The 15,253-nt window shown below is 35.1% G+C and overlaps 1 protein-coding gene and 1 non-coding gene across 2 annotated transcripts; both read left to right on the top strand.

Annotated features, from left to right (window-relative positions):
* Positions 1-5,580: 5,580 nt before the first annotated feature.
* LOC131603052 (DNA replication licensing factor MCM3) lies at positions 5,581-11,666 on the top strand. Its single transcript, XM_058875300.1, has 17 exons — positions 5,581-5,736; positions 5,824-5,933; positions 6,026-6,234; positions 7,093-7,223; positions 7,303-7,541; positions 7,623-7,859; positions 7,982-8,136; positions 8,218-8,426; positions 8,549-8,714; positions 8,790-8,992; positions 9,201-9,260; positions 9,347-9,436; positions 10,118-10,290; positions 10,487-10,558; positions 10,652-10,793; positions 11,037-11,137; positions 11,240-11,666. Exons 1-16 carry the CDS (start codon positions 5,671-5,673, stop codon positions 11,094-11,096), a joined length of 2,322 nt encoding a protein of 773 aa, XP_058731283.1. The 5' UTR covers positions 5,581-5,670; the 3' UTR covers positions 11,097-11,137; positions 11,240-11,666.
* Positions 11,667-12,625: 959 nt separating this feature from the next.
* TRNAR-ACG (transfer RNA arginine (anticodon ACG)) lies at positions 12,626-12,698 on the top strand. The gene has a single exon. It is a non-coding gene; the product is annotated as a tRNA-Arg (tRNA).
* The last annotated feature ends 2,555 nt before the right edge of the window (positions 12,699-15,253 follow it).

The raw sequence follows: 15,253 nt of genomic DNA, 5'->3' as shown, positions 1-15,253 counted from the left end.
GACACCTTTTATCAAAGATGTGTGCACTGTCTGACATATCTTTGTGTCCAACACCAATACATATAATTACATTTAATTTATTAATTTTTCAAATTATTATTGGTGACAACGTGCTTCAGTGTGTTGTATGTGTTAATACTTCATATGACATGACATAAATACTTAGAATTGTTTGTCAACCATATCACACTTAAGAGCTCTTTGGCATGTGTCCCTTTTCTTTCCTCTTATATAAGCTTTTGAATTATTGTGTCGATTAGCATCCTAATTTTACTCGAATATTATAAGAGCTTAGTCATGATTTATAGTGACATTCACATTTGTTTGTATAATAGCAGCCATCTCTTCTGCAAAACTAATACTGGTCAACTTTTCACCAACCCAATTCAATATACTTATCAACTTGATAGCCTTGCAACTAATATTGCCAATCTTCGTTGTAAGTGTTGTAATTATTATAAGAAAACATTGTTTCTAATGGTGTAACACCGACTAGCACTCTTGGTATTCTTAAGAATTCACAAGCAGTGGCAGTTTTTATTTATGGTTGGTTGGTATATTGTTATGCTCTAAGTGGGACTCGTATTAGTCAGTTTTTATAAAGAAATGCAAAATAATTGTTGGGCCATGATATCAGGTACAAACAACTAGTACATAAGCCAATCAATGAATTCAATGTTATGATCCACAAATCCCAAGAGGTTAGGAAATCCACATAGCTTTTTGGCTGAATTACTGAACATAAACAAGTGGAGGATTATGTCAATGGGTTGCACAATGGGAAGAATCTATCAAGGTTGATGTCTTTCTTTAAAAGGTTATTTCTCAAAGGAAGAATATTGCTAGTAAGTCTGTAGATGAAGGTTTGAACACTCATGGAATAGGTACTGATCAAATTGTTTTCTTCCAAATTCCATTCTCTTTGCTTCTAGAATTCTCAAACAACTACTTTGATTTTTTCCCCAGTAGACGGTGAGCATATCTCATTGAATACTCCCCCGACTTTTGTTAATCTCAAATAAGCTCATCGGGTGGTTTTCTCATCAAGAGAGGTATGCTTTGGATGTTTTTTGCAATGAAGGTGGTGAAAGCATTATGAATTTTACTTATGTCCTATTGGTGATTGTCCTCGTTAATTAAATGGTTTATTGTTGCATATTGGGAGATGTTCCCCGCATACCAATGGATTTTGATTCCTTGTCTAACTTTTGATGTCACTAGTCTCTTCCAACTTATCAAATGAACCTTTATCTTTTTATCTTTCTACTTTATGGTAAGTTTATTGTTATGCTCTCCGTGGGATTCAAACTCCTGATCTCGTAATCATCTTTGTAGCAAGGATAATAATATTATTGTCACACACGTTTATTTATTTTATCAATTAAATAAACGTAATAATATAAATATATTTATCATTGAATGACTATGCATTTTTTTATGGTAAACAACTTCATTCAACAGATAAATTAGAATGAGTACAAACATACAGACAAGATTGAGTGAGATTATTTTTCATCCTCAAACTAAAAACAACATTAATAGCTAAGTCTCCTAAAAGTTAGACAACAATCAACTTTGAGAGATTATAATCCAAAAGAGTAATACCCATCTAATCCCTTAATCCTAGCAACTAAACAACAATCTTCCAAAATAGATAAATGAGTTTGGGAACCACAATCTTTGAATTTATCTAGTTACGAATCATTTCTTTAGCTTTATCATACCTAGTTCAATTATACCAGTTCTCTAACTTGAAAAAACCCATCATCTCTAAAAGAAGCCTCTGTTGGAAGGAAGACAGGAACTGGATAAAAATCACCCTGAGATTTTTACTCCAAAATCTATTATCAACATCCAAACTTCTTTGGAGCTGAACAACAAACAGCTTGAACTCCAGAAAGCAAAACACTTACAAGTCATGTTGTTAAACACCAGGGGTGCATACATAGAACCCAAAAGACACCAACACAAGACAAAAACACAAAACTAAAATTAGAAAAATGGAAAGGAGGAAGAAATCGTAAACCGTAGATAAACCATGGTGGCTTAGGAGTTGGTCGAACATCAGTACCGTCGAAGTTGTGGGAGTAGACAGTAGTGCCTCAGAATGCGTCGGGGTCAGCATAAAGAGCTTTTGAGATGAACGATCGGTTGACAACTTTGAGGGTGTAAAAACAGTCGTTTGTGGTGGCTCCAGTAGCGGCCGCTTTAGAAGGAGGAGGGGTTTGGCGGTGATTCAGGGTAATGAAAAGGGGAGGCCGGTGAAAAGGGTTAACCGGTGAGAGGGAGTAATACTCTCCATATAGAAGAGGATGAGACAACCATGAAGGTGGAGGAAAAAAACCACCATGAAGGTGGGGAGCAGCCGCCAACCCTAAAGGGTTGGGGGAGAGAAGAAGAAGCACCTTTATGGTAGTTTAAAAGTCAAATAAAATTACTTTGTAATGACTATGAATTTTTAGCATAATTGAATAGAATGATAATGCTAATTTTACTTGTCATAAGTATAATAGTATAGACTCTGTCGAAGATGTATCATGCGAGCGCTTTTTGTTTACAGATATATATCATTCTTTTTCCCAACTATGTAATCTTGTATTTATAGTCTTAATTCTCTCGAGAGGGATAAATTCTTTGGTATCCTACACTTTCTAAGTTGGATATATTAATGGAGAAAGTTGAGTGAGTTATTCCTTGATTCTTGGGAGTATGTTGTGGCAATGGTTGATGGATCACACTAACTTCCCTAAAAAGATTTCATCACGTCAGTGATATGTTGGGCTTGACCTCAACCATGTTCTTTTAAGTACTTTCTAGGAGCTTAGCGGGTTCTAACCTTAAAGGACTGAGGTCAGTTAATGTCAAGTGGATTTGGGCCGTTACAAATATATTGTTACATAGTCCCTCAAGCACTAGGCTTGTAAAGACGAAGTGATTAACTAATAAAATATGACTGTATACAATCCATCGAGCACGAGGCATGTAAAGTGAAGTGATTAGGGATAAAGTGTACTTGCTTTAGGTCTTTATAAACATAATGGAGTCTTTATATACATACTAAGGTCTTCGTAAACATATTGGTTCATAGTACCTCAAGCACAATACTGGAAAGACAGTGTGATTTAAGCAAGGTAGTGTCAATTCATAATCCCTTACCAATGAGACTTGGAAGGGCGACTCCTTCAGGCGAGTATGTAATAGAGTATGAAATCATTACTTGAAATTGTAGAGTCCGGGTGATTGTATTTCAATTTTACCAAATGACAAATTCACGAGTTTCTTTTTAGGTTTATTAAATTACTAAATGTATCATCAGCAACATGTGGCAATCAATTTTCTTATATGTATTTGGCATAATTTCGCCTATAATTTTGGCATAAGTTAGATAGATTTTGCCATAGATTGGCCTAAAAGTTTGGTCTATAATTTTAATATAACAGTTTTGTCATAATTTGATATATAATTTTGGCATAAGTCTGACTGATTTTTGTCATAATTTGACCTATAATTTTGGCATAAGTTTGGCTTATAATATTGACATAAATTGACAAAATTTAGCCATGGTTTTTTATAAGCAATTTACACACAGTAGAATTTGAATCCGAGACCTTGAGAAAAGCATACTGTCAAAACTGAAGCCTTCACCACTAGGTCACACACAATACTAAAACATTGCCATACAATAGTAATCTATTCAAACAACAAAAGTAATTTTGAGAAATATTTTACTAATACAACACTAAAATAACAAATTGTATTACATCCAAAATATTGTCATACTACTACAAACTATATACGCAACATTGTGAAAGGCCAGAGCATCAAAGTATTACAAAAAGATTAGAGACTTCATCCGAAGCTTCATTATGAAAGGTTCTTGAATATATCATTTCACCTCTTTATTTTTCTAAAACGACTTCCAATTTTTAGACTCGTGATATTTGACTGGTAAGATGTGCATCAGCTTCCTCATCATCTTCGACAATTAAATTTGGATTTGTTGCATTTTTCTAGGACCAAGAATTTTGTTGACTGTCATAAGTTTTTCACTCTTTCTTTAGTGAACTGGAACTTCAGTGTGTTTGTTTTTTTGTGTATATTATCCTTCGACCTGAAACCACAATGAACCTTAAATATGGAGTCGAGTACTTTATTTCTAATCAAATGTTATATGTTACAAAATAATCACAAAAATGGTTGATGGATACTCCACAAATCATACTGAGATACATAAGTGTCCTAGATGGAATTTGTTCACCCTACGTAACAAGTTATATGTTTATGGGTCCAATATTAAATTAGACAATGGTGACATGGTTTACGTCTTGTGTTTAATATAAATATCAGGGCTAAAGGACAATTGTACACACAAACATTATCACATAAAGATTTTTGCATATAGCATGACATTTTCACGTTACCTATAGTGTCACACTCACACACATAAGGACAATCTGATGAGAGATAGAATGGATAAGATCAACGATAATGGTTACGCGGTAGCTCTCCCTGATTCCTTGAATATATTAAATATTGTCAATGTTGCTGGCATTCATGCATATTAAACAGATGAGACTCTTTATCAAGAAGAGAATTTGGGGTCGAGTTCTTCATAGGTGAAGGAGATTGATGAAGAAATGATGGTTGCACATATCGAAGAAAAAGTTGCACATCAAAAATGTTCGACAAAATTTGCGCAAGTTTGACGTCTAATGTCAGAATGACTCTTATTATACATTTTCGGACAGGGAATCGACTCACGAGTCAAGGTCATAGTTTTGTTGTGATCTATGAGCTTTTTAAGTCATCAAAGTTCGTTTTAGGTGCGAAAACAACATTATAGTACTTTCCACAATTTTAGCAATGTATGTGTTTTTTCCCAAACAACTTTAACAATTTATATTTTATTTATATTATTTAATATTCTTAGCATTAAAATTTCTTTTTAGTATTTAAATACTTTTGAGACGTGATTGTCAATTATCTTTTATCATAATAAAATTCAATACTTTTTTCCTTCTAATAGATTTTTGAGTTTTATCTGACAAAATTTATCATTTGCAAACTTGTATTTCATTTTAGATTTATCCGACTATTATCTTTTTTCATTTTTTCCTTCATTTTAGTCGCTTAATTTGTTCGATCTATGAATTAGAATGAAGTAAATGGAGTCGAATTAAACGAAACAAAACTGCACTCATTAAAGATAATAATGGTATACATTTGAAAAGTCTCTTTATATACACTTCTTATAATTATCTATATTTATTATGTGAACAATTTCATGATATTCTACTACTAATTTCTAATTTCATGATGTTTTACCTTTCCTTTTCATGTTTTTCGTAGACTCTAAAGTTGCTATGCAATTTCTTAAAATGAGTTTGAGTTTTGAATGCAATTATAAAATTGCTTTTTAATTTATATTATATCATTATATCATCAATATATGCACTTTGACTCGAAAAAACCATATCCCTTAAATAATAAACCAAGAAAACACGAAGCATAAACCGGACCCGGTCGCACTAGACCCAACCATATTCCCGCCACACTCGAACCCATTTCCCGCCAAAACAATACCCTAAAACTGAAAAAAAATCACCAGAGTAAACCACAACACTCATTTTTCTTCCTTCGTCGCCACTCTCTATCTCTCTCTCTGCGAAAATGGATTTGAGCGAAGAAGTTAGACAAGCTCACAAGCGAGAGTTCGCCGATTTCCTGGATCAAGATGTACCTATTATTTTCTTCTCTTCTATTATTATCACTGTTTTTTTCTTCTTCTTCATTTGAATCATTTTCGATTTTTTGTTGAATCAGATCGGAAAGAGCATTTACATGGATGCAATCAAAGCTCTAATCAACCACAAGCGCCACCGTCTCATTGTCAACATCTCCGATCTCCATAACTACCAGGATTTGGGTAACAGGTCAGTAACCGCTCTTACGTTTTTTTATGTGTTTTTATTTGCAAAATTTGAATGGTTAGGGTTAATTTCCGTGAGATTTTGGTGTTTTTCAGGATTCTAAGAAACCCGAGTGAGTATATGCAATCATTCTGTGATGCTGTGACTGATGCTGCTCGTGCTATTGATCCAAAGTATTTGAAGGAAGGGGAACAGGTTCTTGTGGGACTTGAAGGCCCTTTTGTTTCTCGCAGGGTTACACCTAGGGACCTTCTCTCTGAATTCATAGGCTCTATGGTTTGTGTTGAGGGCATTATCACCAAATGTAAGATAAACTGTTTTTTTCCCACTTTTTTAATTTCCCCTTTTAAGTTATTGTCTGTAGTTAGTATGTGATTCAATGTATGTAGTTAGTTTTTCATGCGAAAATGGTGGAAAATCAACAGATTTATGATTATTAGGGTTTTCTGGGACTTGTGTATGATCAAATGTTCTTTTATTCAATTGCTACTTGATAAGGTTTATTTTCAGTGTCAATTGCTCTTTACTTTGAAGTTGGTGGTGTGGGTTTTTCTGTTAAAGGGTATAAGCTTTACCTCTTATTTTGGCCGTTGGTTAATGATGTGGAGTGTTATTCATAACAACAACTAATGTTCAACCTTGTACGTTTTGAAACAGTGTTGATTTTATCCAAATCCCAGTTACAAAACACTACGATAGTTTTTCATTTTTTTTTGAAAATATATCTCCCAGATTCTAGTTATCAAGATTAATAACACAATAAACATCTGCAGATTATAGTCTTACTCATTTCACGAAATTAGGTAGATAATTACTGCTTATGTTTGTATCTAGATCCATTTGATGGGTGAATGTACCTGAATGGATGGTTTTTTGGGTATCTGATTCAGTTTTTGCTCTGATTTTTATTTTAACCGGTTCTTGGGTGGCATGTTATGCTTTGTGCTAGAGGATAATGGTAATATAAGGTCATTTTCTGATTAAAAAGCATGTAATATATATTTTTTTTAAAGCTGCAGTTCTGTTTGTAGGTAGTTCTTTTCCTCTTTCATTTCCCTTTCATACAGATTATAATTTTAACAGAGACTTCAAACAATTCTAAAAATGCAAAGAAATACTCTGGTTCATGCATTTAAGAATCTAACCATTTTTTTGTTTACAGGTTCTCTTGTAAGGCCAAAGGTTGTTAAAAGTGTTCATTTCTGCCCCACCACTGGCAGCTTCACGCACCGTGATTATCGAGATATTACATCTAATTTGGGTTTGCCCACAGGGTCTGTGTATCCCACAAGGGTAAACTCAAGATCCTTGATTTCTAGCATTATTTTTATTGCTAAAGGATAAAATTTACTGACTAAATGTTTATTTGTAGGATGAAAATGGCAACTTACTTGTGACCGAGTATGGGTTGTGCAAATACAAGGATCACCAAACCTTATCCATGCAGGAAGTTCCTGAAAATTCTGCGCCTGGTCAGCTCCCAAGAACAGTGGATGTCATAGCAGAGGACGACCTTGTTGATTCTTGCAAGCCTGGAGATCGTGTGGCTATTGTTGGGATATATAAGGCTCTTCCAGGAAAAAGCAAGGGCAGTGTTAATGGTGTATTCAGGTAGCTTTAGAAAATAAACTGGACAAATTACCATGCTCTTGCTTTATTGAACAGAAATTTAATTGATTGGTGTGCATGCAGGACTGTGCTCATAGCCAACAATGTAGCTCTTCTCAATAAAGAAGCTAATGCTCCGATCTACAGCGCCGACGACCTTAAAGAGATAAAAAAGATTGCTGAAAGAGATGATACATTTGATTTGCTTGGTAATTCACTTGCACCTTCCATACATGGACATGCTTGGATAAAGAAAGCAGTGATTTTATTGATGCTTAGTGGAGTAGAGAAGAACTTAAAGAATGGCACTCATTTGAGAGGGTTGGTGCTTTCTCCTTTTATTCCAATGTTTTGTTGGGAGATTGAATTAATGAAAATTCTTGGCATTTATATATCTTAATATTGTTGACAAGTTATTAATATGGCCTGCATTCTTCTTATAGTGACATTAACATGATGATGGTTGGTGATCCCTCTGTTGCCAAGTCTCAACTTTTGAGAGCAATTATGAATATTGCCCCCTTGGCCATATCAACTACAGGTCGGGGTTCTTCTGGGGTTGGTTTGACAGCAGCAGTTACTTCAGATCAGGAAACAGGTAGAACATTCTTCAGGATACCTGCATAATTCTCTTATGACATTTGTCATCTTAAGTAAAAGTGAAATTTCTTTCTATCAGGAGAAAGAAGGCTCGAAGCTGGGGCAATGGTTCTTGCTGACAGAGGTGTAGTCTGCATTGATGAATTTGACAAAATGAACGACCAAGATCGTGTAGCTATACACGAAGTTATGGAACAGCAGACTGTAACTATTGCTAAAGCTGGGATCCATGCATCACTCAATGCTCGTTGCAGCGTGGTGGCGGCTGCAAATCCCATATATGGAACTGTAAGTGGCATTCTGCTATTGTGGTTCTGTTTAAAGTTTTAACAATAAAAGTTACTAATATTCTGCTGAACCTTTAACTCTTTCCAATTTGACTACGTGACTCTTGTCTTTTGATTCTACAGTATGATCGTTCACTGACTCCAACTAAAAATATTGGACTCCCGGACTCTTTGCTTTCTCGATTTGATTTGTTGTTTATTGTGTTGGATCAAATGGATCCTGATATTGATCGCCAAATATCAGAGCACGTCCTGCGTATGCATCGATTTCGTTCTGCCATTGATGGAGGTAGTTAAGCAGTTTTCAGATAATGCTAGAAACATGCATTCATCTAAGAATTTATTAACTTACTTAATAATGCAGGCGAGGCAGCACATGATGGGAGTGCAAGATATGGACGAGAAGAGGAAGCTGATACTGAGACATCTGTCTTTGTCAAATATAACAGAATGCTACATGGAAAGAAAACTGATAGAGGTCGCAAGCGCGATACACTTACAATTAAGTTTCTTAAAAAGTATATCCATTATGCCAAGCATAGGATTCAACCTGACTTGACTGATGAGGTGATGTTACTAAGAGAAATATCATTCTTTTCTTGATTTACAACGATTTCCCTCTAACGTACTGTAATTTATCCACTGTAAGGAACTTTTGGATCTTCTATATCTTTCTGTAACTGCTACACCTGAGGATGGCTCTTATGAAGTCTGATTTTCTAATGATTTTTAAGCTTTTGTTCAAATTCCTTATATAAATTAAATTTTTCCACAGGCATCTGACCAGATCGCCACTGCATATGCTGAGCTCAGAAATGCGAATTCAAATGCGAAGGTCAGCATTAGGAACACAATTAGCTGGAAGCATATCAATAGTTGTACATATTGGGTTTTTATTGATATCTTGATGGCTTTATGCAGACTGGAGGAACACTTCCTATTACTGCCAGAACCTTAGAAACCATAATACGTCTCTCAACTGCTCATGCCAAATTGAAGTTGAGCAGAAAGGTACAGTACTATATTTGTTACTTACTAATATCATTAATCTTGAGATACATGTCCATTTTTTTTACTACAATCATAACATGTCCAGATGCCATTTTCAAATTAACTTCTCAGTCTTTCTTTTTAATTAAATTTGTATGTTAGAATACCCATCCAAAGTTTCTTTTGGGGTCCAAATGTGGTTTGCCACTTTGGTTCTTTGGATGTTTGATTTTTGTAGTTACATGTCAATGATGTCATTAACATCACTTTGTGAAAATAATGGCTGTATTACTTGATAATTTCCATAAGCACAAATCCCACTTTTTGTAGGCCCAAAAATTCTTTCACAAAATAACCCAACTTTTTCAGGCTTATTGGTTTTATAATGACGAGTATAGGGTTTTGTTACCTCCCCAATTATTTCTCCATTAGCTAGGGTTTTTTTGCCCATGCACTTGTTTGTTCAGAGGAAACTGATCCATTTCGAAGGTGTTGATGTTTATACTGATCAGTATACAGTTAAATGCCCAAAAAATCACTTAGGCAAATGCTTGAAAACATAAATTTACCCTCAATGGCTACATTTTTTTCTTGTTACAATTGCTATTCTTCTTATAAGCTGAACGTTGTGCTAGTACTATATTGGCTGGTGATTCTGTCCAGCAGCACTCTTTGTGATTGAATCTCCACCTGTTTTGCCAGGTTACAAAGTCTGATGTGGATGCTGCTTTGAAGATTCTTAATTTTGCAATATATCATAAAGAGCTGACAGAAATGGATGAGCGTGAAGAAGAGAGGGAAAGAGAACAGGAGAGGAAGCGTAAGGCTGACGGTGAAAATAATGGTCCTGATCGTGGTTCTAAAACCAGAAGAGAGTAAGTGATAGTTAGTTCCTACTATTTCTTCGGAAGCATACACGTCACAATTTATCCCATATTCTATCTAGAAGCCGAACTATCTTTTAGAATAATGCATAAAGACTGATACATGTTTATATTGAGGGTGTTTTTGTCTTGATTTTGAAAACTTATTTAGCCGTTATTGAACTCCATCTGTCTTTCTCTTTACTAGCTCAACATCAGATGCCATGGAAGTAGACGATACCTCAGCTGCCCAACCAGCTATTGGTCTCACTCCTGAAAGGTCTTTCAACTGCCAATCTGAAAATATTGTTTTCTTATATTGAAATCTTTTCGTACCTGTTTCGGTTGTAAACTATTTTCCATTAACATGCAGAATCGAAGCATTCAATTCCCTATTTGGTCAGCATATGCGTGCCAATCGCTTGGATCAAATATCTATTGCAGACATAGAAGATGTTATCAATAGAGGGTCCGGTTCCACTTACAGCTCAGCAGATATATTGCTTCTATTGGAGGTAAATCTTCTGGGCTCTTCCCAAATTAATTCACTCAACATTTACTACAGTAGTCTCCAGAAATATTATATAAATAAGACGTTCTCTTGTATCTCATACATATTCATTGAATAATCATAATGTCCAGTTATACATTTTCCCCCCTTTTCTCTCTTTAATACTGTCTTTATAATTTTGAATATCTGGTGGTTGGATCCAGCAATAAATTCTAATTATATTGTCTTGTCTTTTTTGGAATTTCAGAAATTGCAAGAAGACAATAGATTGATGATAGTTGATGGAATGGTGCATATGGTTTCATAAATGTTAGATCAGCGGAAAATCTCAAACAAAGATTATGAGAGGTAAGCATTTTTGTTGTTTGACTTTTATTTTCTTTGTGAAGACTGTCTTCATAATTCATTTGTTGAGTACATCAATTACATTTCAAACTAATTGTATTTCAGGGAGCAAACTTTGCTGCTAGGGTAGTGAGCAGTTTACATTGGTGGGAGGACTTGAAAAAGATTTCCAGTTTTCAATGTTAATTTGTATCATGCTGCGAGAGCTATCAGTGATACATCCACAAAGACTTAACAAATGCTATAGTGTTGACATATTTATATCTGAATTATTTGGTCATAAGAAACTTTGTAATCCCCTCAAAATTTATTGGTTGTCTATACTTGGCACTCCCTACCTTTATGCATTTTAGTGTTGCTAACCTTCATCTATTCATGTGTAAACCATGCTTCTAGAATTGAACTTGTTTAGGAATGTTATATAAAATGAACCTAATTTCTGCCCTCATCGGTGAGGTTGTTATACACTATTCTTGCTACACACTAGCTGCCAGTTGATGGGCAGTGTGTTGCATAGAGTGGTTGCAGTTTTTGTTGCAATCTTATTTTTTAGATGAAAGTTGGGGGCAGAGCATATCCTGTCAAATAACAGGCAAAAATAGAAAGAGGAAGATCAACTACTTTTCAAAAAGAGTTGGACACCAGACAATTTTTTACAGATTAATAACACTTTAAAAATTACTAGAATGAGAATAATCAGTATTCAGGGTTTTTATTTTTAATTAGTGAAAACATTTGAATATAAAAATGTTAAAAATATTAAAATTGACTGTTATAAGGGTAAACAAACAGTGATTAATTGATTTGCACTAGGTAATTTATCCATTCTTCGCAACAAACTAGGGTTACAACCAGAAATCAAGATGTTAAATCTTTGACTCTACCCCATGCTCAATTTTTTGAGCAAGTAAATCTTCAGGAAAGAAACTTCACTGGTTTCATTATTAACAATGTTTGTATTTCTGAAACCTCAAAAGCTAACCTTTTGACAATGTAGCAGAATCAAAAGTTAAAAATATACTTGAAGAGTAAAAAAGAAATTACAAGTATGCTAACTTCAGAGCTTATACTTCAATTTATATCACATATTATAGACAAATCATTTGGAAGAATACATGTTCAAATCATATGTTATGATAATTTTCAACCACATTTTATTTATCTTAACAATATTCTATAGAATTAATCTATGTATATTTAATCAAATTTTATCAGTGTCATGTATTAAATTAATTTTTTAAATGTATACTAAATATATTCATGCAGTATTAAAAAATTTACATTCGTATATAGATAAAAAATATTATATAAATGTACCCAAAAATAAATCTATATACATTGTTGTAACAATTTTGTGTGGAGGAGATATACATTATGGTATGTAAAACAATTGTAACTTGTGTGTAGGTTGATCCTAATTCCTAACTAATAACTTGTTTGTTGCGCTTAAAACTCAATAGATACGTATTTTTGGAACAAACAAATATAAATGACTCTGTGGCCCAATGGATAAGGCGCTGGTCTACGGAACCAGAGATTCTGGGTTCGATCCCCAGCAGAGTCGAAACTTCATTTTCTTTTTTTCAAAATAACATTGAATATTCTATATTAATATATTGGCTTAATTGCACTTTTGGTCCCCCTAGTTTCAGCCTCTTAAATTTTTAGTCCCCCCAGTTTAAAACCCAGGATTCATGCCCTCAAAGTTTTAATCTGTTGAAATTTTTGAAGCCCCCCTCCATTTGGCAGTATTTTTAATGACATGGCATGGAAATAACCTGCCACATGGGTAATGATTTAATGATGAATGACATGGAAAACATTGACTATTTAAAATATTTTCTTATTATCTATAAAATAAACTTAATTTTGAAAATGTATTCAGTAATCAAATTTAATTGGACAATATATTTTTAATTCATTTAATTGGTAACATAAGAATCCAATTTTGCCCTAATCCCTAAAGTATTCATTCTGTTCGTCAAAATCCAAAAAGCCCCTTCAGCTCCTTCGTCTCATCCATTGTTACACAGTGCGTAGGTTGGTGGTGGTATTGTCTTCTCTAAACGCCATAGTCTTCGCATTGCTAGCTGGTGTTAATAGCTGAAGAATCTCCAGAAGAACAATGGCGACTAAGGAAGAACGCTTTTGCTTTAGGTATGTTTTTTTGCCTTCTTTGAATATGGTGATAGTTAGTATTTATAGTTTCGTGTGGTCCACTGGTTTTATGTTATTGTCTATTACTATAGTAGTTTCCATTGGTTTGTGTGGTCCACCATGTTCTGCTATTGTCGCTTATTATAGTAGTTTCCATAGGCTTGTGTGGTCCACCAGTTTTAACTTTGCATTTGAATATTGTTAATTTCAGGCCATCCCAAGAGATAAAAGTTAGGTTAAAGATGCACCATAGGGGTATGTTTGTAAATGAATCTGTTAATTTGTACGTAGGTGGTGAGGTTACTGAATTTGGATGGAAGTTTGATGTTGACTATATGTCTGTCGTGGAAATGAGACAAGTGATTAGGGCACAGGGTTATGTTGACATTGCTAATCTGTGGTATAGGCACCCCAATTATAGCTTTACTCGTGGTCTAAGGAGTTTGAACACTGACAGTGATATCTTGCAGTTTGCTAAAGATGTCGAAGGTCATGAGCTGATTGATATTTATGTGGAACATAAGGTATCGGATCCACCTGAATATGTTGACCCAAGTGAGCTAGGTAAAACTATAGATGATGATGATGATGTACAAGTGATAGGTGTGAAGTATGTTAATGTTTCTAATGAACCTGAACCTGCTAAGGAACCTACTGAGTTTGTGGGTGTCCATACACATGCTGAGTTTGTAGACAATGACCATGAACCTGCTGACCATGAACCTGCTGACAATGTCCCTCATCATTTTGAGACCCAACCTGACAATGTCCCTTATCATTTTGAGACCCAACCTACTGATGAACCTACTGAGGAACCGGTTGAGGACAATGTCCCTCAACCCAATGTACCTCAACCTAATGAACCTCAACCTGATGAAGTTGATCCTGATGAACCTCAACCAAATGTACCTCAACCTAATGAACCTCAACCTGATGAAGTTGATCCTGATGAACCTCAACCAAATGTACCTCAACCTAATGAACATCATTCTGACCCTACTGAAGACAATGTCCCTCAACCTGAACATGATGATGACCTCAGTGAAGATAGTGACTACTGTGAGGATAGTGAAGGCTATGAGGATGTGAATTGGACCTCAGTTCTTCCCCCAGAAACCTTAGGTCAGGAAGAAATAAGTGATGTAAACACGCCACAACAGGATGAGAATGAAGAGGATGAGGATCACTTATACACACCCCATGGTAGTGAGGATGAAGGAGATGAGCCAAGGAATCCAGTTTTCAAAAGTGGTGGGGGATGTGCATTCCAGCTAGGAATGATGTTTACAGACAAGGATACAATTAGAGATGCAGTGAAAGAGTATGGAATGGAAAATCAAAAGAATGTGTATATCAAGAAAAATGATTCTAAAAGGATTGTAGTTAAGTGTATGGAAGGCTGCAAGTTTCACTTAAGGTTCAGCATGAGGAATGGGCAGAATTATTGGCAGGTTGTTAGCTATGTGAGTGACCATACTTGTTTTAGAACTGCTGACAACAGGAATGCCAAGACTCAGTGGCTTGCAATTAGGTTTACACAATTGCTAAGGCACAGTCCATACATGAAGCCAGCTGGTCTAGTTGCTGAAACTCTTCAGAGATGGGGTTCAAAGATAACTACAGATCAAGCATATAGGGCTAAAAGAAAGGCTTTGGAAATGATACAAGGTGCTGGTATAGATCAATTCAGACACTTGAGAAGCTATGGAGAGGAGTTGTTGAGGTCCAATCCCAAGAGTACTGTGGTTATTAAATGTGCAGAGAACAATGGCAATCCAGCATTTGAGAGAATCTACATTTGTTTGGATGCCTGCAAGTCAGGATTTGCCACCTACTGTAGACCTATCATTGGATTGGATGCATGTTTTCTTAAGGGTGATTATGGGGGCCAACTGATGTCAGCTGTAGGCAGAGATGGAAACAACCAAATATATCCAATAGCTTATGCTGTTGTTGAGGCTG

Source organism: Vicia villosa, linkage group LG5, assembly GCF_029867415.1.
Source record: "Vicia villosa cultivar HV-30 ecotype Madison, WI linkage group LG5, Vvil1.0, whole genome shotgun sequence".
NCBI lineage: Eukaryota > Viridiplantae > Streptophyta > Magnoliopsida > Fabales > Fabaceae > Vicia > Vicia villosa.
This window is presented reverse-complemented; position numbering and strand designations above follow the sequence as displayed.